The sequence below is a fragment of the Lemur catta genome, chromosome 15, assembly GCF_020740605.2.
Source record: "Lemur catta isolate mLemCat1 chromosome 15, mLemCat1.pri, whole genome shotgun sequence".
Lineage (NCBI taxonomy): Eukaryota > Metazoa > Chordata > Mammalia > Primates > Lemuridae > Lemur > Lemur catta.
In genome coordinates this window covers 16,777,659-16,802,318 of record NC_059142.1, presented here as the reverse complement: position 1 = coordinate 16,802,318, position 24,660 = coordinate 16,777,659, and the positions used below count along the sequence as shown (strand labels likewise).

The window sequence follows — 24,660 nt, the reverse complement described above, 5'->3', positions numbered from 1 at the left end:
AAAATGAAAGATGCCTTTTCACTCTTCTAGCATTTCTCTTTCGAAACACAGTATAACTGTATTTCTTTAATGTCTGTCTTTTTTTTTTTTTTTGAGACAGAGTCCCACTTTGTTGCCCGGGCTAGAGTGAGTGCCATGGCGTCAGCCTAGCTCACAGCAACCTCAAACTCCTGGGCTTAAGCGATCCTACTGCCTCAGCCTCCCGAGTAGCTGGGACTACAGGCATGCGCCACCATGCCCAGCTAATTTTTTTTTCTACATATTTTTAGTTGGCCAGATAATTTCTTTCTATTTTTAGTAGAGACAGGGTCTCGCTCAGGCTGGTCTTGAACTCCTGACCTTGAGTCATCCACTCGCCTTGGCCTCCCAGAGGGCTAGGATTATAGGCGTGAGCCACCGCGCCCGGCTAATATCTGTCTTTATCAGGAGCTCCAGGACGGAACAGAGGGTGTCTGTCTGGCTCACTGTTATAGTCCCCCAGAATATGTCTGACTGATTGACCCACAGAACTATATTGGGCAGAGGAATATCCCTACTTTGGGGAAAGAGGAAATATCTAATAACTTATAATCTAGTGCAGGACTCTGATCATGGCAAATACACTACACAGGAAACATCCATCCATAAGATGAAGGGAGGTAGATCTTAGAATAGTTTATTTACATCCTTTTTTTTTTTTTTTAAAGCACAGAAACCCTTTCTTCAAAGAAAATCTAACAGAGACCGCAAAATATAACACAATTAGAGTTGCTTTGCTTCGAGCAAGAGGGGGAAACCCAGAGCCTTGCATCCTTAGCTTCCTCCTCTCCCTAGGCACCTCCTGGGAACTCTTAGGGCACTGAGAAGCAGTCTGAAGTTTGCTCGTCTTATATATTATCTTCTGGACCTGCCCAATTATGAAATTAAATGATTTGAAACTACACTAAAATGTACCTAGCTGGTTTACAGATCTGGGTTTATAGTGGGCCAGATTACTCTTCATTTATATGAGATATATATACAAATACTGGTCAATTGATTATCAGTGTATCTCAATGCATGTTTTTCTTTTTTTTTTCTTTTTTTTTTTTCTTTTGAGACAGAGTGTCACTTTGTTGCCCGGGCTAGAGTGAGTGCCGTGGCATCAGCCTAGCTCACAGCAACCTCAAACTCCTGGGCTTAAGCGATCCTACTGCCTCAGCCTCCCTAGTAGCTGGGACTACAGGCATGAGCCACCATGCCCGGCTAATTTTTTTGTATATATATTTTTTAGTTGGCCAGATAATTTCTTTCTATTTTTAGTAGAGACGGGGTCTCACTCTTGCTCAGGCTGGTCTCGAACTCCTGACCTCGAGCGATCCACCCGCCTCGGCCTCCCAGAGCTAGGATTACAGGCGTGAGCCACCGCGCCCGGCCAATGCATGTTTTTCTTACCCAAATGCTAAGGTGAGAAGGTCAGAGTCTCCTACTCTTACCTCCCAGACTCATCACAGTAGGGAGTAGGCATCAGCTCCTGTGAAAAACCAGAGACAGGAAAGAACTATGCCTCCCTGCAAAGACAGCACAACTGAGGATGTGCTGTCATTGAAACTAGGCAAAACCTGCACTGAGGGGGAGAGCAGCACTGACACAAAAGAGAAGGAACCACAGACTGAATTTGGGTTTGGTAGAAAGGCGCTAAGGTAGATGTGGGTTTGTCACATCTCCATTTCCAACTAGCTTAAACGACCCATTCAACCTGTCTAAACATCAATTTTTTCCAAATATTGAATGAGGATATCTTAAGGTTCTTTCCAGCTCTAGAATGCTGATGTTAAACAACATTTTTTTTCAAGTGCCATAAGAAATGGTGTTTTAAGGTTACTACTTGCGGTATTTGTTCTAACTTAAAGGAGGCCATTTTTAGCAATAAACATATGCAGCTCAAGACCAGTATCCAAACTAAAAGAAAACTTACTGAACTCATAAGCTAGTTTTCAACTCACATCTTTTTTTTATTAAAAGTGATATTAATAAACTTTTATATAAGAGGAATAGTTACCAGAGGTGGAGGAAAAAAGGCCAAACAAAATACTGATAAACAAGTAATAACCTAACGTCAGGTACTGAAGTGATTTTCAAAATATATTTTTACAAAAGACATCCAGCAGACTGAGCCCACTGATTGTTTCCTAGTCCAGCCTGTAGCACTGGGTAAGTAGTGGTGTGTATTCTCCACCCCTTCATTTCAGAATTTAAGACCTTTTCAAATGTAAATATTGATGGCTGAGCCTCTTAGTCTACAAGTTCTGATCGGCACCCTTAGTAGTTTAATAACCATTGTAATATTGATTAGAACATGGGAGAGCACTTATAACTTCTCAGAAACCTGGAATTCCCTTTGTAGCTCTGGGGCTAGGGTTGCTAGTAATGTACCAAAGTGGGGCATTAATGGCTAAAGCATGGGTAAGCACTAAGCACCATACAAGGACATGAAAAAGAGACGAATTTATTGAGAATATGGCATTGTTACCATAGTCAGGGTGCCAAGCTCAAATCAGATCTATATATTAATACATGTTAGTCTGTCTGTTCAGGAGAAGGGTCCCAAAATAATTCCCTTAAGGAGAACAGGATACCCCTCACCCCATCAAACTTGTGCTTTCCTGTTCAGGCATGGGCAGACTAGGGCCCAGGATCCAGCCCATCTCTCCCCTTCCCTCAATTTTAACTCCAGAATATGTGGTCTGATTTCTGAAACAGAAAGTAAGGAATTAGCTCACACAACTTGTGGGAGCTGGCAGCCTGGAAGTTTTTATTTTTTTAAATATTTGTTTAATTGAGACGGTGTCTCACTATGTTGCCCAGGCTGGTCTCCTGGGCTCAAGCCACTCTCCTGCTTCAGCTTCACCAGTAGCTAGGATTAGAAACATGCCTGGCTGCCTAGAGCTGGAAGTACCTGTACAGCGTGCCGGCAGGTTTACTCAAATCTTTATTTCACAAGATTTATATTTCACAGCAGGGAGAGCAGTTCAACCATTTTTGAGCATTAAAGCCTCTAATCAAGGCAGGTATCATTAAAAATAACTCTCTTTGAGAAAGGAAATGCAAATGGAAGCAACATTAATGTGATAACTATTCTCTTTTGGGTATTAGCTGGCTTGTTCCATCAATGCTGTTTTCAGACTGCAGTGCAGTACTATCAAGGTATGCAATAAATGTCAAGAGCCACATCCATCATGTGCACAGCACCGTATTGGATGTCAACATCATCTGAACTTAAATGAAAACATGAGGCTAGAAATTTATTTTCCTTACCCTCCAAACTCTAAGTGGGAAAAAGAAGTGATGTGGCCTAAATAATGCACATTTCATTTCTCATCAGAGACATGATACTTTTTTTTTTTTTAAGGATGGGGTCCTGCTATGTTGCCCAGTCTGGCCTGGAACTCCTAGGCTCAAATGATCCTGTCTCAGCCTCTTGAGGAGCAGGGACTATAAGCATGTGCCACTGCACCCAGCTAGACATGATACTTTTAAGTTACAACACAATCTCAAAAAATACAAACTTTAAAAACACCGATTTTTTTCAGTCAAACCTAGAAAACTCAATTAACCCTCCTTTGCATTCACTAGATCAGAACCTAAAGGAAAATTTCAAATCCAGTAATATCGGAGATGGGTTCAAATAAATCCTAGCTTATTCGGTAGGCTAACACTCCCACTTAGAGGGCAGCTCCTACTCCTCAGTCTATGAACATGACCCAAAGAAAAAAAAAGTTAGAGAAGATTTCAGCTTATGAAAACACGCTTTTACCCCTTTTCTGCTAATTTGTGCTCACGTAACTTCAGCCTGTGCTTATGAAAGCTACCTGCTTACATTCAAGCCACCGTATCAGTAGGCTCTGGAAGATGGGAATGCATACCACTTCTGTACTGGTTTTTATTCTGAACCACTAGCTCTGCGTAATTTAGAAAGGAAGGGAGAAAGGGAGGGAGGGAGGGAGGAAAAAGAAAGGGTAAGAGACAAAGCTGTGATTGCTAAAGAGAGGAATAAAGGAATAAACACAATGTAAGGGTTGGCCAGAAGGAGACAGGCTACCAAGGATGTTTCACCAAAGGCAAAAATCAACTCCTCAGGAAGAACTGGTTTCTCACCTGTAAAATGCATTAAAACAACAAAAACCAAGTAAATCTGCTGCTCCTTAGAATTAATACTTTTAGGTATGATTCCTTTCACACTTGTACTATGCTAGGCGTCACTGTTTCCTTCTAATTCTTACTTGATGAACACTATTAATGATAAGGAATCTCGTGTACCCTAAAGTAAAAACGTGTTTTTGTGGGAAAAAACTTCTTTTAAATGTTTTCATAGAGACCACTTATTACACTCAAATCTGTGTGAACCCACTTTCTTTTAGACAATGAGAAACAGAAAGCAAGAAACAGATTAGGATGGAGATGAGAAAAAATATTTTAGGTTAATTCCTGTGAATTCAGGTGGTGTTATTAAAGTAGTCAAAGTATGTTTAGTAGATCAATCAGAACATTCAGTTATACAGTTTTAAGCTTACTCATTCCAAAATAGGTTTCTATAAAAAACAGAAAACCCAACATTAAATGCCAAAATCAATACTTAATGGTTTGACATCTACAACATCACAATGCTGGTGCTCGTATTCAGCATTCCTACAAAGCTCTAAGAGGTCTGAAAGGGAGACCCTGTAGCAGATCTCTTCTTTCTACATTTTGCACATTATGTACCTCCAAAGCCAAGGCTGTCTTGTCGTAGGCATTAGGGACTCGCTTCTGGATAACCCTGGCATAAATGGGCCCATTCTGGAGGTTAGGGAGCGGAGTGTTGACGCTGGGTTGGGCATAGGGCCCAGGCTCCGGCCCACCCAGTGGCTGTGGGTGGGAACCCTCCTGGTTACCTCCAATCAGAGCCGATACTGAGGCGGAGGCAGGTCTATACTTCTCGACGTAAGGGACTGGAATCATCCCCCTCTTGCCTTCGCTGTCCTCTGCATTCCACCACTGCTCTTCAGGCTTATCCCGGATTCTCAGGATGTCTCCTTTCTTAAAGGGAAGATCTTCTTCATCATTCCCATTAAAGTCAAAGAGGGCTCGCACATACTCTGCCTCCTCCTGCCTGAGAATCACTCCACTACCCTGCCTGGATCTGGAAACTGGTTCTATCAACGTTGTAGTGTCCAAATAGTGTATTTTGTAGAATTCCAGTAAAGCAGGCAATGAATCAAACTCTTGATCTCCTATTCGGAGTCTGGAGGGGCTCACCGCTGGAAAAAACAGAGCAGGGTATTATTTAAAGATGTACTATACTAGAGATGAAATACAGATTTTATTCTTATTTTATTTTTTAGAGCCATGTCTTACTATGTTGCCCAGGCTGGACTTGAACTCCTGGGCTCAAGCAATCCTCCCACCTCAGCCTCCTAAGTAGCTGGGACTAGAAGTGCATACCACCATACCCAGCTGAAATGCAGATTGTAAGCATTTTCCACACAGTTAGTCAACATTTAATACGCAAAAAAAAAAAAAAAACTATCTTAGAAGAAAATAACTCCTCTCTTCACAGTATGCAAACATCACACTTTGAAGATGAAATATCCCCTAGGAAGAAAGATGTCCATCACCACTGACTCCACAGAAGGAACAGAGGGCCAGGACAGTGGGCTCTCCCACTACAAAGACAGTGCAACATGGGGACTTTTTGTTCATTCTCCCAATATGTCTGTTGCTACCCCATTTACAGAGTAGCATGAAGTTCAAGGTTTTGTTGCAATCTTCTTTTCAACCTTAGGTAATGTAGCAAGCTCTCTTTTTCCAAAGATCCCAACAGCTGTTCCAGGAAGAGGTGAGGAGAGATTATACTGAGCTCATACATCTGTTCTCTTCATATCTACAAGGTATAATTCCACAGAAGAAAAACATTTGAAAACTATCTTTTTGATCTAAGATTGCTGATCTCAATTTCATCTTGGACAACTAAAAGAGCTTAATTAGGCAAAAGAACCAAAGAGCCAAGAAAGAGAAAATAAGAAGCTAACTGCTTTAAACTCAATTTCTAATGTCTTTACTTAAATAAAACATGGAAACCAGATTGTTCCCTATGAAGGAAACAGGTTACAAAAAAGAAAAACAAGGATGGTTGGGGAGGCCGGGCGCGGTGGCTCACGCCTGTAATCCTAGCTCTGGGAGGCCGAGGCGGGTGGATCGCTCGAGGTCAGGAGTTCGAGACCAGCCTGAGCAAGAGTGAGACCCCGTCTCTACCAAAAATAGAAAGAAATTATCTGGCCAACTAAAAAAAATATATATACAAAAAAATTAGCCGGGCATGGTGGCTCATGCCTGTAGTCCCAGCTACTCGGGAGGCTGAGGCAGTAGGATCGCTTAAGCCCAGGAGTCTGAGGTTGCTGTGAGCTAGGCTGATGCCACGGCACTCACTCTAGCCCGGGCAACAAAGTGAGACTCTGTCTCAAAAAAAAAAAAAAAAAAAGAAAAAAAAAAAAAAGAGGATGGTTGGGGAAATAAAGAAATGTTAAAATATTCAAACTGTGATAACATACTGAAGACCCAAGACAAAGGTCTTATTAGGAACACTTAAAATTCAAAAGACATAAATATGTATGTATGTGTGTATAATAGCTCTAAACACAGGGCATACTTCAGAATATACTCCCTATCCCGAGATTCTAGAATTCAAGGATAACAAATGAACATGTATCAGTTTAAACAAGAAACAAAGTCTCTAATGAGGAATACAAACCTTTAACTTGCACTCTGCTAAGCATCCAAAATATCAAATCATTTTCACTGAATTTTTTTACCTTTTGGCTTCTTGATAAGTAATGAAAATTCTATAGAAAATTTGGGTTTTGTGGGTTTTTTGTTTTTTTTTAAAATCAGCCTTAACCCTGCCACAGGACCGCTCTTAGCATTTTGTGTTATCACCTACCTGAAAAATATATATATATGATATATGTGTGTATATATATATATATATATATATATATATATATGGTTATCAAGTATGAAATGTCCAATTTCCTTAAATACTAAGTTTGACAGTTGATATCCCTGACATTTCACTCTAACACTTCTTGTTTTATTTTTATTGTGAAGGTACATCCTCATTCCTTCAAATGCATGGCTTGGCTTGTGGTTATCTTCCAAATATTTTTTGAGAGAGATTTTTGTGAACGTATGGATAAGTCAAAAGTTCATGTTATTTTCAAATATGAGTTCCGTCATGGAACCAATACAGCGTGGACAGCTCAAAACATCAACGAAGTGTTTAGCAAGGATGTGGCCAATGAATGCACAGTACGGCAATGGTTTGAGAAGTTCCATTCTGGTGATTTTAATCTTGAAAATGAGCCACGTGGGTGACCCGAGACCAAGGTGGATAATGATGAGCTGAAAGCTGTAGTGGAAGTGAATTAATTCATCTCAACCTAAGCGTGAATTAGCAGCAAGGTTTGATGTCACTATTCCAACAATATTGGACCATTTGAGACAAATCAGCGAGGTAAGGCCAGGTCCAGTGGCTCATACCTGTAATCCTAGCACTCTGGGAGGCCAAGGCAGGAGGATCACTTAAACTCAGGAGTTCGAGACCAGCCTGAACAAGAGCGAGACTCCGTTTCTACTAAACACAGAAAAAATTAGCTGGGCAACTAAAAATAGAAAAAACAGTAGCCAGGTGTGATGGTAAGCTACTCGGGAGGCTGCGGCAGAAGGATCACTTCAGCCCAGGAGTTTGAGGTTGCTGTGAGCTAGTTTGATGCCATGGCACTGTAGCCCAGAAAACAGAGCAAGACTGTCTCAAAAAATAAAAAACAAAAATAAAAAATCCAAGTCAGCAAGGTAAAGAAGCTGGGTAGATGGGTTCCACATGAATTTAACGAGCGTCAAGAGACATCGTCTCAAAGATTGCTTCTGCTGTCATGACATAAAGGCAAACCATTTCTACACTGTATTGTTAGGTGTGATGAAATATGGATTCTTTTTGCTAATCACAATCATTCAGCACAATGGTTGGATAAAGATGAAGTGCCGAAATAGTCCAAAACCGAATATTCATCCAAAAAACCTAATGGTGTCCGTTTGGTGGTCCAGTGCTGGTATTATCCACTACAGCTTTGTGAAACCTGGTCAATCGATTATAGCGGATTTGTACTGTGACCAACTGGATGAAATGATGAGGATGCTTGCGATTAACCAGATGGACCACATCTCACACAAACAATGCTACTAGAACTACAGAGGCTGGACTTGGACACTCCTTGTCATCCACTGGATTCAAAAGACCTTGCACCAACTGACTACTACTTCTTGCAAGGAAAAATATTCAATTCTCAACAAACTATGGAAAAATGCCTTTGGCAATTTCATTGCCACTCGGTCTCCAGGCTTCTTTGCTGCCGGCATAAACAAGATACCATTAAGATGCCAAAACTGTGTCGATGGTTTAGGTGCATACTTTAACTGTACTGCTTCTTGTGAAATTCACTTTTCATGTGAAATTGGACATTTCATATTTAATGACCTAAAATACATATATTTTTATACGTGTGTATATAATACATATATGTCTTTTTTTTTTTTTTTTTTGAGACAGGGTCTGTGTCGCCCAGGCTACAGCAGTGTGATCACTGTTACTGCAACCTCAAACTCCTGGGCTCAAACGATCTTCCTGCCTTAGCCTCCCAAGTTGCTGGGACCACAGGTATGCGCTACCACATCCAGCTATTTTATTTTTTGTAGAGATAAGGTCTCACTCCATTGCACAGGCTGGCCTCAAATTCCTGGGCTCAATCAAGAAATCCTTCCACCCAGGCCTCCCAAACTGCTGGGATAACAGGTGTGAGCCACCGTACCCAGCATATATGTCTATTATAACTGGGTTACTATACATAGTTTTATATCTTGCCTTATTTTCCTATTATCCTTCAAGAACATGACTTTTTAATTTTTTTTTTTTTGAGATAGGGTCTCACTATGTTGCCCAGGCTAGAGTGCAGGGGCTATTCACAGGTGCAATCATAGGGCACTACAGCCCTGAACTCCTGGCTTCAAGCGATTCTCTCACCTCACCCTGGTTAAGTAGTGCTACAGGTATGTACCACTGTGCCCACCCAGCTGCAGAACATGACTTTAGCCATTAGGCTAGGGAGTATAGTCATTGGATAGTAAAATATTCCTAAATTTTCACTAATGCAAACAATGCTGTTATGAGCATTTTTATCCATCGATGATTTTTTAAAAATTACTTCTTTAAGATAAACTCCTTGAAATGCAATCATGGGATCAAAGGATGAGGAACATTAAGGCTTATGTTGCCAAATTGCGCTCCAAAGTTTGTGCGATCTTATACTCTCACCAGTAGTTGATGGGTTCCCATTCCTTTCATCTTCTTGCCAAAATGGTATTTTAAAAATCATTGCCAATTTAATGAGGAGAAATGCTATCTTTTTAAATATTACTTTTAGGTGGGCGCGGTGGCTCATGCCTGTAATCCTAGCACTCTGGGAGGCTGAGGCAGGAGGATCGCTCAAGGTCAGGAGTGCAAGACCAGACTGAGCAACAGCAAGATCCCATCTCTACTAAAAATAGGAAGAAATTAGCTGGACAACTAAAAAATATATATATAGAAAAAATTAGCCAGGCGTGGTGGCGTATGCCTGTAGTCCCAGCTACTCGGGAGGCTAAGGCAGAAGAATTGCTTGAGCCTAGGAGTTTGAGGTTGCTGTGAGCTAGGCTGATGCCATGGCAGTCTAGGCCGGGCAACAGAGCCAGACTCTGCCTAAAAAAAAATTTTAAAAATATATATCACTTTTAGGCCGGGCGCAGTGGCTCACACATGTAATCCTAGCACTCTGGGATGACAAGTTGGGAGGATCGCTTGAGCTCAGGAGTTTGAGACCAGCCAGAGCAAGAACGAGACCCTATCTCTACTAAAAATAGAAAAATTAACCGGGCATCGGGGTGCATGCCTGTAGTCCTAGCTACTCAGGAGGCTGAGGAAGGAGAATAGTTGAAGCCCAGGAGTTTGAGGTTGCTGTGAGCTAGGCTGACGCCAGGGCACTCTACTCAGGACAACAGAGTGAGACTCTGTCTCAAACAAATAAATAAATAAATGAAAGGAAAAAAATAAATATTACTTTTATTTGATGTTTTTCATGTTTATTGACTATTTGTGCTTCTTTGAAACAAGTATGTTGAAAATTACTTGCTCAAGTCCTTTGTTAAGGGAAAATGGCCTATCTCCATTCCTAACTCTATTCCTATCAACAAGATGGCACTGTGGTACTCCAGAAGTCTAAAATAACTTGCCACTCTTCATACGCACGCATCAAAATATCACACGTACCTCAAAAACATGTACAACTATCACATATTAATTAAAAAGAGACCTAATTTTTTCTATTTTTATTTTTTCTTTTAGAAATGGGTCTTAGGCTGGGCATGGTGGCTCATGCCTATAATCCTAGCACTATGGAAGGCCGAGGCGGGTGGATCGTTTGAGCTCAGGAGTTTGAGACTAGCCTGAGCAAGAGCGAGACCCTGTCTCTACTAAAAATAGAAAGAAATTAGCTAGACAACTAAAAATATATAGAAAATATTAGCCAGGCACGATGGCTCATGCCTGTAGTCCCAGCTACTCAGGAGGCTGAGGTGGAAGGACTGCTTGAGCACAGGAGTTTGAGGTTGCTGTGAGCTAGGCTGACACCACAGCACTCTAACCTGGGCAACAGAGTGAGACTGTGTCTCAAAAAAAAAAAAAAGAAAGAAAGAAATGGGATCTTGCTATGTTGCCCATGCTAGAGTCCACTGGTTATTCACAGGCACAATCACAGCACACTGTGGCTTTGAAATCACAGCCTCAAGTGATCCTCCTGCCTCAGCCTCACGTGTAGCTGGGACTACAGGCATGCGATATTGCACCTAAGTAGAGACCTAATTATTTTGTTCACTTATAAATTCAGTCTAGGCCAGGCACAATGGCTCACACCTGTAATCCCTGCACTCTGGGAGACCAAGGTGAGTGGATCACTTGAGGCCAGGAGTTGAAGACTAGCCTGGGCAATGGAGTGAGACCCATTCTCTACAAAAAATAGAAGAAGTAGCCAGGTGTGGTGGTGAACACCTGTAGTCCTGGCTATTTGGGAAGCTGAGGTAGGAAGACTGCTTGGGCCCAGGAGTTTGAGGTTGCAGTAAGATACAATGATGCCACTGCCCTCTAGCCCAGGCAACAGACCAAGACCATGTCTCCAAAAAAGGAAATAAAATAAAATAAAGTCTACTACTGGGGAGAAGTAAAAAGATAAAATTTTAACTTTGGAAGTTAACCATAAGTCTTCAATGCAGAATGAGTACTGCTGAGTACCTTCTGTTTTGTTTTCACCCATATGAATGATGAGACCAAGACACAATTTAAAAGACAGTTGTACATTTCTTATATTCCAGAAAGTCCACCTGTAGAATGCACGGCTTAAGCTAAAACAACTTAATAGCCGATTCAGGAATGCTGGCTGTCTCTCCAATTTAAAACACTAAAAGAGATGCCCAGACCTAGGACTGTCCGAATGGCAAATATTCGTCAGGCACCAGCAGAACATGATCCCAATAGTTCCAAGTGCAGGACTGGAGAGACGACTTTGGTTATGACCATACCAGAGCATGGCGGTACTATATTCTGGAGCTTCTGTTCACTGAAGGAGATCACTGATAGAGAATTATTCCTATTTAAGTCTGGTAGGCAAGGAACTACATGGCCACCTCGCCTATCATTACCAGGCTAATTCAGGATGATCTTTTAGGCCTGAGGATCAACTATGTTAAGGTCACGGTCAGTGTGAGTGTGGAGACCTATTTAGCACTGCCTGGTCAAGAAAGCTCCAGGGCAGATTGGTAGGGACAAGCAGAACAAATGGTCCTGGATTACACCTAGGGGGAAAAGCTTCCTTGCTAAAATTTATCCAACTACATGGGAAGGTACAGTGGCCAAAATGGATTTTACTAGTTGCCCTTTTGGGACAGTGGTTGGCAGTTTAAGTGCTCAGCGTTAGATATTATTTTTTTGTTTTTTGGGGTTTTTTTTGGAGACAGGGTCTCACTCTGTCACCCAGGCCTGGAGTGTAGTGGCATGAACATAGCTCCCTATAACCTCAAACTCCTGGGCTCAAGCTATCCTCCTCCCTCAGATGCTAGAGTAGGTGGTACTACAGGTGTGCACACCACACCAGGCTAATTTTTATTTTTTATAGAGATGGCATCTTGCTATGATACGCAGGCTGGTCTCAAACTTCAAACTCCTGGCCTCAAGCAATCTTCCAACCTCAGCTTCCAAAGAGATATTTTTCTTTTTTTTGAGACAGAGTCTCACTCTTTCGCCCAGGCTAGAGTACTGTGGTATCAGCCTAGCTCACAGCAACCTCAAATTCCTGGGCTCAAGTGATCCTCCTGCCTCAGTCTCCTGAGTAGCTGGGACCATAGGTGAATACCACCACATCCAGCTAATATTTTCTATTTTTAGTAGAGATGGGGTCTTGCTCTTCCTCAGGCTGGTCTCGAACTGCTGACCTCAAGTAATCCTCCCTCCTTGGCCTCCCTGGTGCTAAGATTACAGGCATGAGCCACCATGCATGGCCAAGAGATATTATTCTTAATGAACATAACTCTGAAGTGAGAGAAAGAAGCTAAATGAAAGTCTGTCCCCAGCTTTGAGAAGCTCACAGCACAGCTAGAGATACAAAGGCATGCACAGTGTTGTTGGTGAGCAAGGAACATAACTCTGAAGTGAGAGAAAGCTAAATGAAAATCTGTTCCAGCTTTGAGAAGCTCACAGCACAGCTGGAGATACAAAGGCATGCACAGTGTTGTTGGTGAGCAAGGAGCAAGACAGCATGTCTTAGGAAGACACCTCCATCACCACCACTTTCACTTTTAACTGGAGTTATGTTCCTGCAAAAAAACAGTAGCAACAAACTGTATCCCGAGATACAACAAAATCACAATGGAAGAGCAACTTTGACCATCCCTGAACATTCCCAAGGTACTCTTTTCACTCTAAGGAAGGCAACCACTCCCTGCCATCCATTGTTATGGTTCCTCTATAACTGTACTGGCCAAGTGAAATGTGTTTTTTGGGGAGAGAACAAATTTGTTATTTGTTAAGAGAACAAATAGGACTACTAAGCCAAGTCCCTTTGAAAGATCACTGCAAGAAAAATTGGCAGCTCATCTGGCACAAACGTAGGAAGCAGGTTTAATTCATTTCTTGTTCAAATACCACATGGTGTGAACTGGGCTCACCATGACTTTTTTTGCTTGGCAATCCCAACACAGAAATACAGGCATACCACCATGGAATGCCTTTAATATGCTTTACCTGTAAATTATTTTTCTAGTCTATTGACACTGTAATAATGCCACAGAGAAATGCCTGCTTTGTGTACTGGTGGGGCAGTTAGATACATGGGGCAATCAAGCCTCATTGATCCAAACTCCAGAAGGGAAAGGAGGAGAACAGAACATACATAAGTCCCAGATAAGCCCAAACCTCACCACAGCTACGTGTTCCAGCTCTTTTTCCCTCCTTCATCTCCTTCCAACCACAAACAGCTAAAGGCAGGAAATAGAAGGGCGGGAAAGGAAGGAGACAGTCAGTCAGTCTAGAGAATAGAACCAACGACAGAATTCTCACAGCTATCGGGGACTTGGAAAACCTCACTGACTTGTTCTACATCAACCCTGTGCCGGATCTGAATGTGCAGTTATGAATTAACACATTCAGAAATCAAAATCAATGCCAGCAGTGGATACTCTTTTGGTTTGTCTGTACCTGCTCAACCCTTTACTTTTAAGCATTTCACCCCTCAGGTTATCAGTTTTTGTATCAATCCCTAAAGGTTTCATGAAGAATACCTGTGGGCTAAAACAGGTCAGGTCACTTCTGGCACAGGTACCGTGCAGCTCTGTCATCAGCCTCTCCTTGCTCTCCCAGTACTTCCTCTTGTTCCCTTCATCTTTCCTAATTCCCACTCTCTCTTCCTTCTCCTCTGCCTATGACATTTACAGAGGTTGCTTAGATAAATACCCACCACTTGTCCAATAAATACAAAGGGCTAAAAAGGCTATGGACTTCCATCTGAGAAGGTATCCTAAAGAGGTATCAAGATGTATGGGCTCCTAAGCAAATAGAGCTTTCTAAAAATGGTAGATAACAGGATGGCACCTTCCAGATTTAGACTGACTGGGCTAGATGAATTCTGGCTCTCATTTACTAGCTATATGAGGTATTATCTAACTTCTCTGTGCCTCAGCCCCTGAGTCTGTAAGATGGGGCCAAATATCTGTCTAATGAAGTTCCTAAAAGTGGCTACATTATAGATGCTCCATAAAAAGCTAATTTAGTACTTTCCACAGGAATCTTAAAAAAAAAAAAAAAAAAAAACAGGTAAATTCAGCTTAAACCACCCCCAACCCCCTGAATTCCTTCAGAAATTTTCAATTCATCCCCAAATCCAGAGTCCACTGCACTATTTCCCAGAGAAGATTCTACGGAATTTTAAGATGCTTCTTAATCGTTCTGCAGCCAAAAAGGTTTGAAAAACCCAGTACCTTCTCTTGGAAAGTCATAATTCACATGCAGACTTGGAGAAGTCCTGCAATAAATAAACCTACTTCCTTTTACTATAGAATTATTTTTTTGGTATAAAACCTATAAGTAACTCACTGAAGAACTTCTCCAGAACCACTGAATGAAGGGGATACTCTGACATTGAAGAGTAAGACATGAGAATCAGGTTTGTGAACTGCCAAGGTGAAGTAAACAAATGAAATACAGAAGCTGAAGGTGCAAAAAGGTGGCAATGGGTAATCAGTAGTCCCACACTATCTCCACAGTGGAGATAGTGCAGTGGCTTGGCCCTGCACTACCTTGAAGAGGCATCTCAATTAACAGCCTAACTTCTGCCACCCACTTCCAAAACGAGGCAATAGCTGGAAAGCTTTGGGTTGAGCAGGTAACAGCAGGCACTATCCTATTTCCATGTACTGGACCCGAGGTCCTTTCACACTTACTGATGCACCCCATCCCTCTCCACTCCAGCACTTATTCCCTGAAACAAGCTGTTTCACCAGTTCTTACGAACCCCACCATGCATGCCAGGGAACCTCTCAAAGCTGAGAATAGTTTTCCATTTTGTTTAAACCCCCCTCCCCACCTCATAGTTCTGTTCTTAAGATTAACATACATATGCATGCAGTGCTATCTGGGATTACAGACAACAGCTGCCAATAATCCCAGCTAGGAGGCTGAGAAGGATTGCTTGAGCCCAGGAGTTCCAATCCAAGTTGGGCAACATAGCAAGATCCCAAGTATTTGATATATTTAAACTCATTTAATCCTTACAACAATGAAGTCAGTATTACTATTTTCCTTCTTTCACAGATGGATGAGTAAACTGAAGCAGAGAGAAGTTAAATAATTTGCCCAAAGTTACACAAGTATTAACTGACAGGTAAGATCCAAACCCAGGCTCCAGAGCTCAAGCTTGTAACTACTTCTAATTCACACTCAGTTTTATCAACTGTCTACTGGTCAAGTTCTAGTAGTCCCTCCCTCATTGTTTCAAGAGGGAAAAACTAATGAACTGATTATTGCAAGCATTCCCAAGAAGTCCATTTTGAAGCCCAACCTGACAGAATGTGACCAGCAGACTTGACCAAGCCCTTCCCTGTGATCCTGTGGCATGGCCAAGGCACACCCAAGCTATGGCAGCACAGGAAGCCTATGGGAGCTGAAGACCTACGGTAAGTTAAAAACAGGTTCACTGGAAAAGGCTGAGAATCCTTGGCCTACAGGTACGATGGCTCACGCCTGTAATCCTACCACTCTGGGAGGCCGAGGTGGGAAGATCACTTGAGTTCAGGAGTTCAAGTTCAGCCTGAGCAAGAGTGAGATCCCATCTCCACAAAAAATAGAAAAATTAGCTGAGTGCGGTAGCACAAGCCCTGCAGTCCCAGCTACTCAGGAGGCTGAGGCAGAAGGATCCCTTGAGCCCAGGAGTTTGAGGTTGCAGTGAGCTATGATCAAGCCAGTGTACTCTACCGAGGGCAATTCTGTCTAAAAATAAATAAATAAATAAAAATTAAAAACTGAAAAAAAACACACTATGTAATCCTAAGCAAAAAGCTCATCTTTCACATTCCATGTGCCAAATAAGGTTTTTAAAAGCCTCTTCTTCATCACTGGCTTTGGACAGCAGATGTGTATTATCAGAAAACAATATAGAGTAAAAGGGTCAGCTCTAAGGTCAGAACGTCAAGGTTCAAATTCTGGCTCAGTCATTAGCTGTATGACCTTAGGCAAATTACTGAATCTGTGATTCTTACTTTCCTCCTCTATAAAATCGAAATATTTTAATAAATGAGATCATAGTACTTACCTCACTAGTGTTATAGACAGTAAATGAGATAAGACACAAAGTACTCAGTAAAGTACCTGGCATAGAATAAACCAGTCAATAAATGTTAGCTATTAATATTGCATACACCTCTCTAAAATTAAAGAAATTCCTCTGGGTGGCTTCAAAACAAAAAGGGCTTGATGGGGAGGGGGATAACAAAGATTATGTAATCTTTATAAAGACAGCAACTGAAATAGATTGTCCTGTGTAGAAAATGGGGCACATGGCATGTGGGAAATGGGGTACCTGGCAGCATTACCACAATGCCCATGAACTTTCCACACCCTATCCACAAACTTTGGTAATCTTCACCTTCTCTCCTAGGCCAAGGATCTGAACTCTTACCTGTTTTGAAAAGGTGGAGCTCAATATCAAGGTAAGTTTTGAGATATAAAATCATAGTGCTAAGGTGTGGAAAAATATCAAGCTAACCAACCTGCCTACTGCCATTTCTAAATTTTGCAACCAACGAATCACATACACAAAAGGCTGAAAACTGAATTTCAATGACAGCTTGCCATTGTGTTACTGAATGTAATGCAAAACCATAGATTCCATGCAGGTGGCATCAAAGTAGAACATATGTGGTTCAGGGCAAATACATGTACATCAATATTCCCATCTCATATGATAATACTATTAAACTGAGGAGACTGAGAAAGACCTAGAATAATTTGTGAACTTAAAGACCCTATACTCATTTTTTAAAAATTGGTATGTGTTAACAACAATCTCTTCATTTCTGGCCAGAGTGAGTAAATCTGAATTAGGGCTATCCTAAAAGGGCAAGTCTGCAAAGCCTAGCTCAGGAGCCTCCTAATTCATTAGACTGGCCTGGATCTAGTCTCAGGTGGTCAGGAGGAAACTGCTTCAACTTGGGAACAGTGAGAAGGCACTTCGGACTCTTGATGCTGTTACACAGATACAGAGAACCTCAGAATTACTCTGTACCTCTCAAATCTCAAGTACTAAGTACGTATATTTCCTTAATATTCCCAAAACAACTCCAAGAGCATGGGTGAGACAGTCACATCTCATTGATCCTTGGCAAAGAAAACCCAGTGCAGATAATTTACATTCTTGAAGGATCTCCCAGCTGGTCTGTTCCCCATATCCAGGAAGATTCAGGCCACAGCCTCAACTTAAAGAACAAGGAGAAGCCCTGAGGTACAGACTGACAACAAGGAAAATGAAGTTCTAGTCACTTTCAGGGAAGGGATTGATTATTTCCATTGGTTTATTTCTGGTTTGTTTTCTGGAAAAAAAAAAATCTTTCCTCCACTAAATATTTTGAAAATTAGGACCCCTAAATGTGGAGGGCAGTCTTCTGGACACTAAGAACTGTTGGACACAGCCAGGCAACTTATTCTGGGCTGATCATAGAAGGCTTTCTTTATCACCAAGGCACTTTGTTCACCACCTTCGTTCTCCAGAGGGGGAGAGGATGGTAAAAGTATTTTGGAAACATGCCCAAGAAAGGAAAAGGCTGACCAGTTTCCTGAGGGTGTCTCCATCCCTCCCGGCCAGTATGTGGTGACTTCCTACAGAAGGCCAAACCGGGCTCTCCAACACCGCAGGAAATGTTTCAAGCCTAAAAGCCACTTGTAGGATTATCGGATTGATTCTGGGCACCGCTGCCAAGTGATGCCCCCGCAGTGCCATCATCTCCCTCAGCTCTTTGTCCCCACGTTGCCTTGCCCTGCCCTGCCCTACCCTAGTGCCTGGGCCGGGCGCTAGCCCCACCCTGGGGCCGAAGCAGTTCCCCTTCCCCTGGGCTGTCCTCCCAAGGCACACCCAGAGGCCTCGGTCAGCGGCTCCTCCTCCCCCACACGCTCCTGCTCATCGGTGAGAACAAGCCCGAGCGGCAGGCTGCCCCCCGGCCACGGTCACTCGAGCCTTCTGCCCACATCCCTCGTGGTGGTCAGCTCTCGAGGAGCAGCCGGCCAGGCTGGGAGTTCCGCGGCCCTCACCCCGCCCAGGGCCTCCCGTCCCGTCAGTCCCTCACCGGGCGGAGGCTGGGCGGGCGACGGGGGCACCGGCGGGCGCGGGCCGCTGCTGTTGATGATGTAGTGGGAGACGCGCGAGTTCTCGGAGACGCTGAGCACATAGTCCCCGGGGCTGGTGCTCGAGTCCCGCACCAGGAACACCCCGTGCCGCTGGCCCTGCAACAGCGCCACCGCCTCCTGCCGGCTCAACCGCCCCCAGTACCAGCTACTCCGCTCCTCCGAATCGAAGTTGCCCGCCATGGCCGCCTCCACGCCTACACGCTGGGCCGCCGCCGCCGCGCGCGCCCCTCCAGCCCCGGCGCCCGCCGCCCAGCGGACCGGCTCCGGTCTCAGCCTCACAGCAGTGCCCGAAATGGCGGCGGCGGCCGCGGGCCTTCCCCACCGGAAATGACGCACTCCCTGCCCGAGGGAGGCTGCCGGGAAGGGGACCACGGCCCGCCATTGGGAGAAGGGCAAAATAGCCCTCTTGCGCGCACTGCGCATGCGGCCTCATGGGCGTCGCCGCCTGGCCCCGACTGGGACTGCAGAGGATGGAGAGGCGGAGCCTAGGGCCGAGAGGCAGGGCCTCAGCCCGCAGTCCGCAGAGATTTGCGTTTGCGCCCCTGGCCGTGGGGTAATTCTCTCCACCAGGCTTCAAGTTCTTGGAAGGCCCAGAACTTCTAGGCAACGGACTCCCAGATAGAATTGGAATAGAAAAGATAAATGTGGCCCCAGGGCCTGAGTTCTCAGCAAGGTTCCCTGAGATACCATTCTTTTTCTGCTCCTTCCTCCCCCTTCTCCACAGGCCGGCTAAAGTTCTTGTTTTCATTGATTCGTTCCAGCAAGCGGTTACTGACACCTCACTTGCCTTGTGAGGGCAAAGATGGTCAAGGCTGGGCCCTGCTCTCACTGCAGTCACAGACCAGTGGGAGGAACCAGGAAACAGTCAATTGCAAAGAACTGACAAGTACAGTGACGGGAAATACACAAGGACACACAGTAGAGCCCCCTGATCCAGTCTGTAGAGAAACCTGAGAAGGCTTGGGTTGACTATTGAACGGCATGTGGGGAAGGGCATTCAAGGCAAAGGGAACGGAGTGTGCCAAGCCAGGTAGAAGTATGAAGTTCTCTTCTCTCTATTGAAGCTCTCAGGTCATCTGCTAAACTCTAAATTGTGGCTATGGGTATCTCCTACTCATCTCTTGACTATTCCTGTGAACAGTCTGCTCACTGGTGCTCTAGTCTGGCTGCCCCTATTTACACTGCAAACAGCTGCCAGTGTGAGTTTTCTAAAATGCAAATCTGAGTCTGTTGCAATGATGTATAAAACTTTTAACAGTTTTCAGGTGTTAGAACTCCCAGTTTAGCTCACAGCAGAAAACTGGGCCACAGTCTCATCCTTTTTTTTTTTTTTTTTAGTAATAATAAAAAAAACTTTTCCATGCTTGACTCTAGCTCTTGGGCTCGAGGGATCCTCCTACCTCAGTCTCCCAAGAGTAGCTGGATCTATAAGCACAAGCCACTGCACCTGGCTCCACAGTCTCATCCTGTATTTCTTCTTCCGAGAATGCTCTTTTTCTCCCTTGGGGATCCCAAACTCAAATGTCTTCCCTTTCCTGACCATCCCATCACCTCTCTGCATCAACAGCACTGTGTCCATATTATTCCTATTGTAGCTCTTCCCATTATACTGTAATTTTTCAATTACAGGTCTGTGTCCCATGCTAGAGTTACTCAAAGTCCAAGCATCTAGCCTAGGGGGTACTCCACATGCTAGGGGCAGCCAGACAGGAGCATAATAAGGCCAGGCACAATGGCTCATGCCCTGTAATTCTAGCACTCTGGGAGGCCGAGGCAGCAGGATCACTTGAGGTCAGGTTCAAGACCAGCCTGAGCAAGAGCAAGACCCCATCTCTACTAAAAATGGAAAAAATTAGCTGATAAACTAAAAATAGAAACAAAAACTTAGCCAGGCATGGTGGCCGGCGCCTGTAGTCCCAGCTACTTAGAAGGCTGAGGCAGGAGGATTGCTTGAGCCCAGGAGTTTGAGGTTGCTGTGAGCAAAGCTGATGCCATGGCACTCTAGCCCGGACAACAGAGTAAGACTCTGTCTCAGGAAAAAAAAAAAAAAAAAAAGAATATAATAAGAACTATTATTTATTCAGGATTGCTACCTGCCAGGCATGGTGCTGACTGCCTTTATATGGATAATCTCATGGAATCCTCTCAACAACCTCATGAACCAGTATATTACAACTATGCCCGTTCTGCAGATGAGAACACCAAATCTCAGAGAGTTTAAATAACCTGTCCAGAGATATTCAGCTGCTGAGTGAGGAGCTGGCATTCAAATCCAGGAAGAGGGCTATGGTCACTCAGCTATATCCTCACATTTCTAGGATACGAATTGGGAGGAGAGATGGCAGAAATCTGCATTTAAAAAAAATCATCCAGTCCTGGATTATGGTCTAATGAATAGCACAGCTCTTTTGGACCCACCTCACACATCCTTGGGCTGCTCTGGGAAGGGGGGCTGGGACAAGGGCACCTTCCCTGCTGTGAGTGACTCATCGTGACCGTGGCTTAGTCACTGCCTGTCACCAAGAGCCAGCAGCAGAAGCCATCCCAGTGTGAATTCCGGCTCTTTGGGAAAGAGGAGTGCCTGCTGTCGGGCTTTGAGACAGGACCTCACCCAGAGGCTGCCTGTGAGGTACCAAAGCCGAACCTCCCACCCTTCTCCGTCGGCCACGTGGAAATGACAGGAAAAAAATATTTTAAAAGGAAGAATAAGGAGCCAGGCGTGGTGGCTCGCGCCTGTGATCCAGCTACTCGGAGGCTCAGACAGGAGGAAGATCGCTTAAGCCCAGGAATTCAACACCAGCCTGGGCAACGCAGTGAGACCGAGTCTCTCTCTCTCTCTCTCTTTTTTTAATGTTTCAATTTTTTTTTTCCTGTCAAAGCAGACTTCAGAGGGGCGACGCGGCACCAGCCCCGCGCGGCGGCCCCTCCCCCTCCGCCCAGTCCCCCGCCCCCCGCGCCCCGAGGCGGCGGCTGCGATGGCGACGCCCCTCCCCCGTCTCTTTACAATCAAAAATAAAAGGAGAAAGAAAGAAGAAGAAATCCTGACTGAGCTGGAAAATAAGCAAGGAGATTGGCAGGAAGGGGGGACCCAGCCGCAGGCAGCCGCTCTAGTGTGTCCCTGCTGAGAGCACCGGGAATCCACAAACCCAGAGGCCACCAAGGCAGCAGCCGGGGAGGCCTCGGGCCGGAGTCGGCGGCCCCACCTTGCCCCTCCTCCTCTTTCCCGCGCCTCCTCCCCGGCCCCTCCCACGTCGGCTTTGCAGCTACGACGGTGGCTTTGGCCCCCCGGTTAGACCTGAGACCTGCCCCACAAAGCGACCGACCTCCAGTCTCAGGGAAGCTCCCGGAGGGTTTGGGATCGGGGTGGCAGGGAGGGGACGGAGAAGGGAGGCACCCGAAGGAGAAGCGGATTCGAAAGGGGACAAGAACGGAAGGCTGCCCTGTCCAAGAGGAAAATACCACTCCCTGCTCCCACTCTCCTGACCAAAGAAAGGCGCTCCTTATTTTAGCAATGGAGGAGACGCCGCCGGAGGTCAGTGACCCGCTTGCCTGCCTGTTCCGTGTCCCCGAACGGGACCCGAGCGGCATCATGCAGCTGTGTACTGCATATCTTCAGGGTGCTATGTAAATGGAATGTTCTGGAATGGGGCTACTTAGTCCCACTTTTCCTTTAAGCAAAAAAGTAAGCAGAAAGAAAAGTATTTGTATCAAGATGACAAAAATTGCTATTTAAAGAGAAAACTGACAGTGTCGCCTTCCAAAGTGTGTGTGAGAGAGAAAGAAAAGGGGGTGAGTGTGTGCACGCACAATTTGTCTTAGTGAAAAGAGACACTTCTGCCCTGTTCTCATCCTCGTATGGAGACAGGGAAATGTCCAGTCTCTGATGGAGTTTCTGGACCATGAAAAAGGGATGCCCCAGCCCCAGATGGGTAGTCCTTCGTTCTGCAGAGACAAGGACCAGTCTTAAAATGTGCAAAGGTAGGGTCTGGAAGCAGATGCCAGGGGAAAGCTGGGGGTGGAGGAACGTGAGGGGACTGCAAGGAGGGTCTTGGGGTGGAGAGAGGACTGGGAAAACTGGCAAGAGTCTGGAGCTTTCAGAAAGGCCAGAGAGATGTTCCCAGTGGTGACATGGCTGCAGGACTGAGAATGGGTTATTTGCTTTGCTGCAGTATAGACCCCCCTCATTTCCTCATTGCCCTCATCTTTTAGGAAAGCTGCTCACACAAATGCCTTTTTGGGGGGTGGAATCAGGGAGAAAGTGCCAATTTCCTTGTCTCTGTCCTCCCAGAGCCGAGAAAATTCGAGAACATCTGAAGGAGGTAAAAGGCAAGTGCACCATCTTCTCTTCTCCACCTTCTCACTCATCTCCAGCCCCACTGACCTTCCTACTTGTCCTCTAATAAGCCCCCACGTTCCTCAAGGGCTTCAGGCTTCCTGCGCCCTCTGCCTGTACCACAAGTTCTGTGGTCACCTCTCCTCTTCCTTCAGGTCTCTGTCCCAATGTTGCCTCCTCAGTGAGGCCTTCCCTGACCAGCCCATTTGAAACTGCAAACCACACACCAACATTCCCTCTCCTCTTCTCTGCTTTATTTAGTTTCCTAGCACTTATCTCCTTCTCATATATTTTGTTTATTTATGTGTTGTCTTTCTTCCCCTCGGCAATGTAAACTCCATAAATGTTCCTGCTGTGTCCCAAATGCCTAGCAGAGGTCTGGGCACATAGTAGGCATTCAATTCAGTAAATATTGGTTGCCTGAAGGAATAAATGAATGGAGAGTCTGGTGGAAGCTATTGTCCAGAGCCAAAATTAACTTCCTACGCCTGGCAGATGTGTCCTGGAGGGCACTGGACTTCATCAGGATGTGAGCTCAGGGCGGAAACCATTCTTGGTTACCTCTCAGGACAGTGTGTTCAGCTGACATCTGGGTTATGTCTGTGACATCACTCTCACACGTTCCAATGTGCTAGGGAGAGGAGTGTTGTTACAGTTATAAAGCTGCTAATTGCACTTAACTCAATGCTTATCTTATCTATCAAGTTCTTGGAGCCACTGTTACACTGATAGCATGGACAGATTGTTGATTATTGCGTGCTTTCATCCTTCTGTAAACTAATCTTGGGGGGAGGTATCAAAATCTAGGTGTTCTCACAGGATAGTGTCAAGCCCCAGATAGTCATACATTGCATGGTGTCTCATTGTTTGAGAACTTCTGCCCTGGGTGACAAATCTAAACTCCTCAGGCAAACCTTTCCTTGCCTCTAAGCCCCGCATGCACCATTCCTTCCTTCCACAATGCACCTCCCTCAGGAAAACTCATAGCCGTGTGCCCAGGAGCTCTGTGGTTGCAGCAGTCATTCCCCTGCTTCTGGAGGCAACACTCTGGTTTGCTTTTGGGGAGTCGTCTACTCTCACTTTCAGTCCTTGCGGGTTTCCGGTGTGGTTCACGTAGCTTCTGTCTGCAGGGGCGGGCATGTGGCCTAGGCCTGGCTGATCAGGCCACACCCTTTTCCCCCAACAACGATTGGGTCAGGGCAGAGCACCTCATTCAAGTCGGTCCACAGAGAATCTGGACTCAGACTTTCAAATTATTGGGAAGGAGGCACTCTCTCTTTCTGCCTCCAGGGCTAAACTCGTAGAATGAAAGCCCCGAGTGGCTGGTGGCCACCTCACTGCAACGTGCTTAAGAAAGCAGCCACCATAGAGGAAGGCTGAGCCAACGGATGGTTCCAGACACAATCCTGACAATGTTGTCTGAGCACCTGGAAGCAGCCTTATCCTGGTACTATTAAGTTGCCAGTGCTAATAAATGCCCCAAACCAGTTTAGACTGAGTTTGTCACTTGCAACAGAATTTGGGGTAGGGGACAATCCTTTGAGACTCACCTTCATCTTTTCTATGAAATGCTTACAAGCCCTCCCTCCTGAGCCAGTCTCTCAGCAGTGTGCCCTGGTGCCTGAACTACTTGCACTGGGCTGTGTTTCTGTCCACCAGCTCAGCTTGCCCAGCTGAGGACCATGTGGCCTAGGTCCGTGTGATGCTTCTTTTTTCCCAGCCTACACAGGCCATCAATGAGAGTGAGTCTGTTGTGCAGCTCCTGGGGAACCTTGGGTAAGAGCCCTGCCTCCTTCCTTCTGGG

At 44.9% G+C, this 24,660-nt stretch overlaps 1 protein-coding gene across 2 annotated transcripts in view; it reads right to left on the bottom strand.

Annotated features, from left to right (window-relative positions):
* Window positions 1–18,846, bottom strand: part of CRK (CRK proto-oncogene, adaptor protein) — a 30,446-nt gene extending 11,600 nt beyond the window's left edge. The window contains exons 1-2 of one of the 2 annotated variants that reach the window (XM_045526172.1): window positions 18,463–18,846; window positions 4,723–5,258 (exon numbers count right to left, since the gene is read on the bottom strand). In XM_045526172.1, the coding sequence (XP_045382128.1) occupies window positions 4,723–5,258; window positions 18,463–18,703 (777 nt within the window). In that variant the 5' untranslated portion in view covers window positions 18,704–18,846. The remainder of the gene's footprint in view (window positions 1–4,722; window positions 5,259–18,462) is intronic. The other variant, XM_045526173.1, reaches the window with a different exon arrangement.
* Window positions 18,847–24,660: the final 5,814 nt, after the last annotated feature.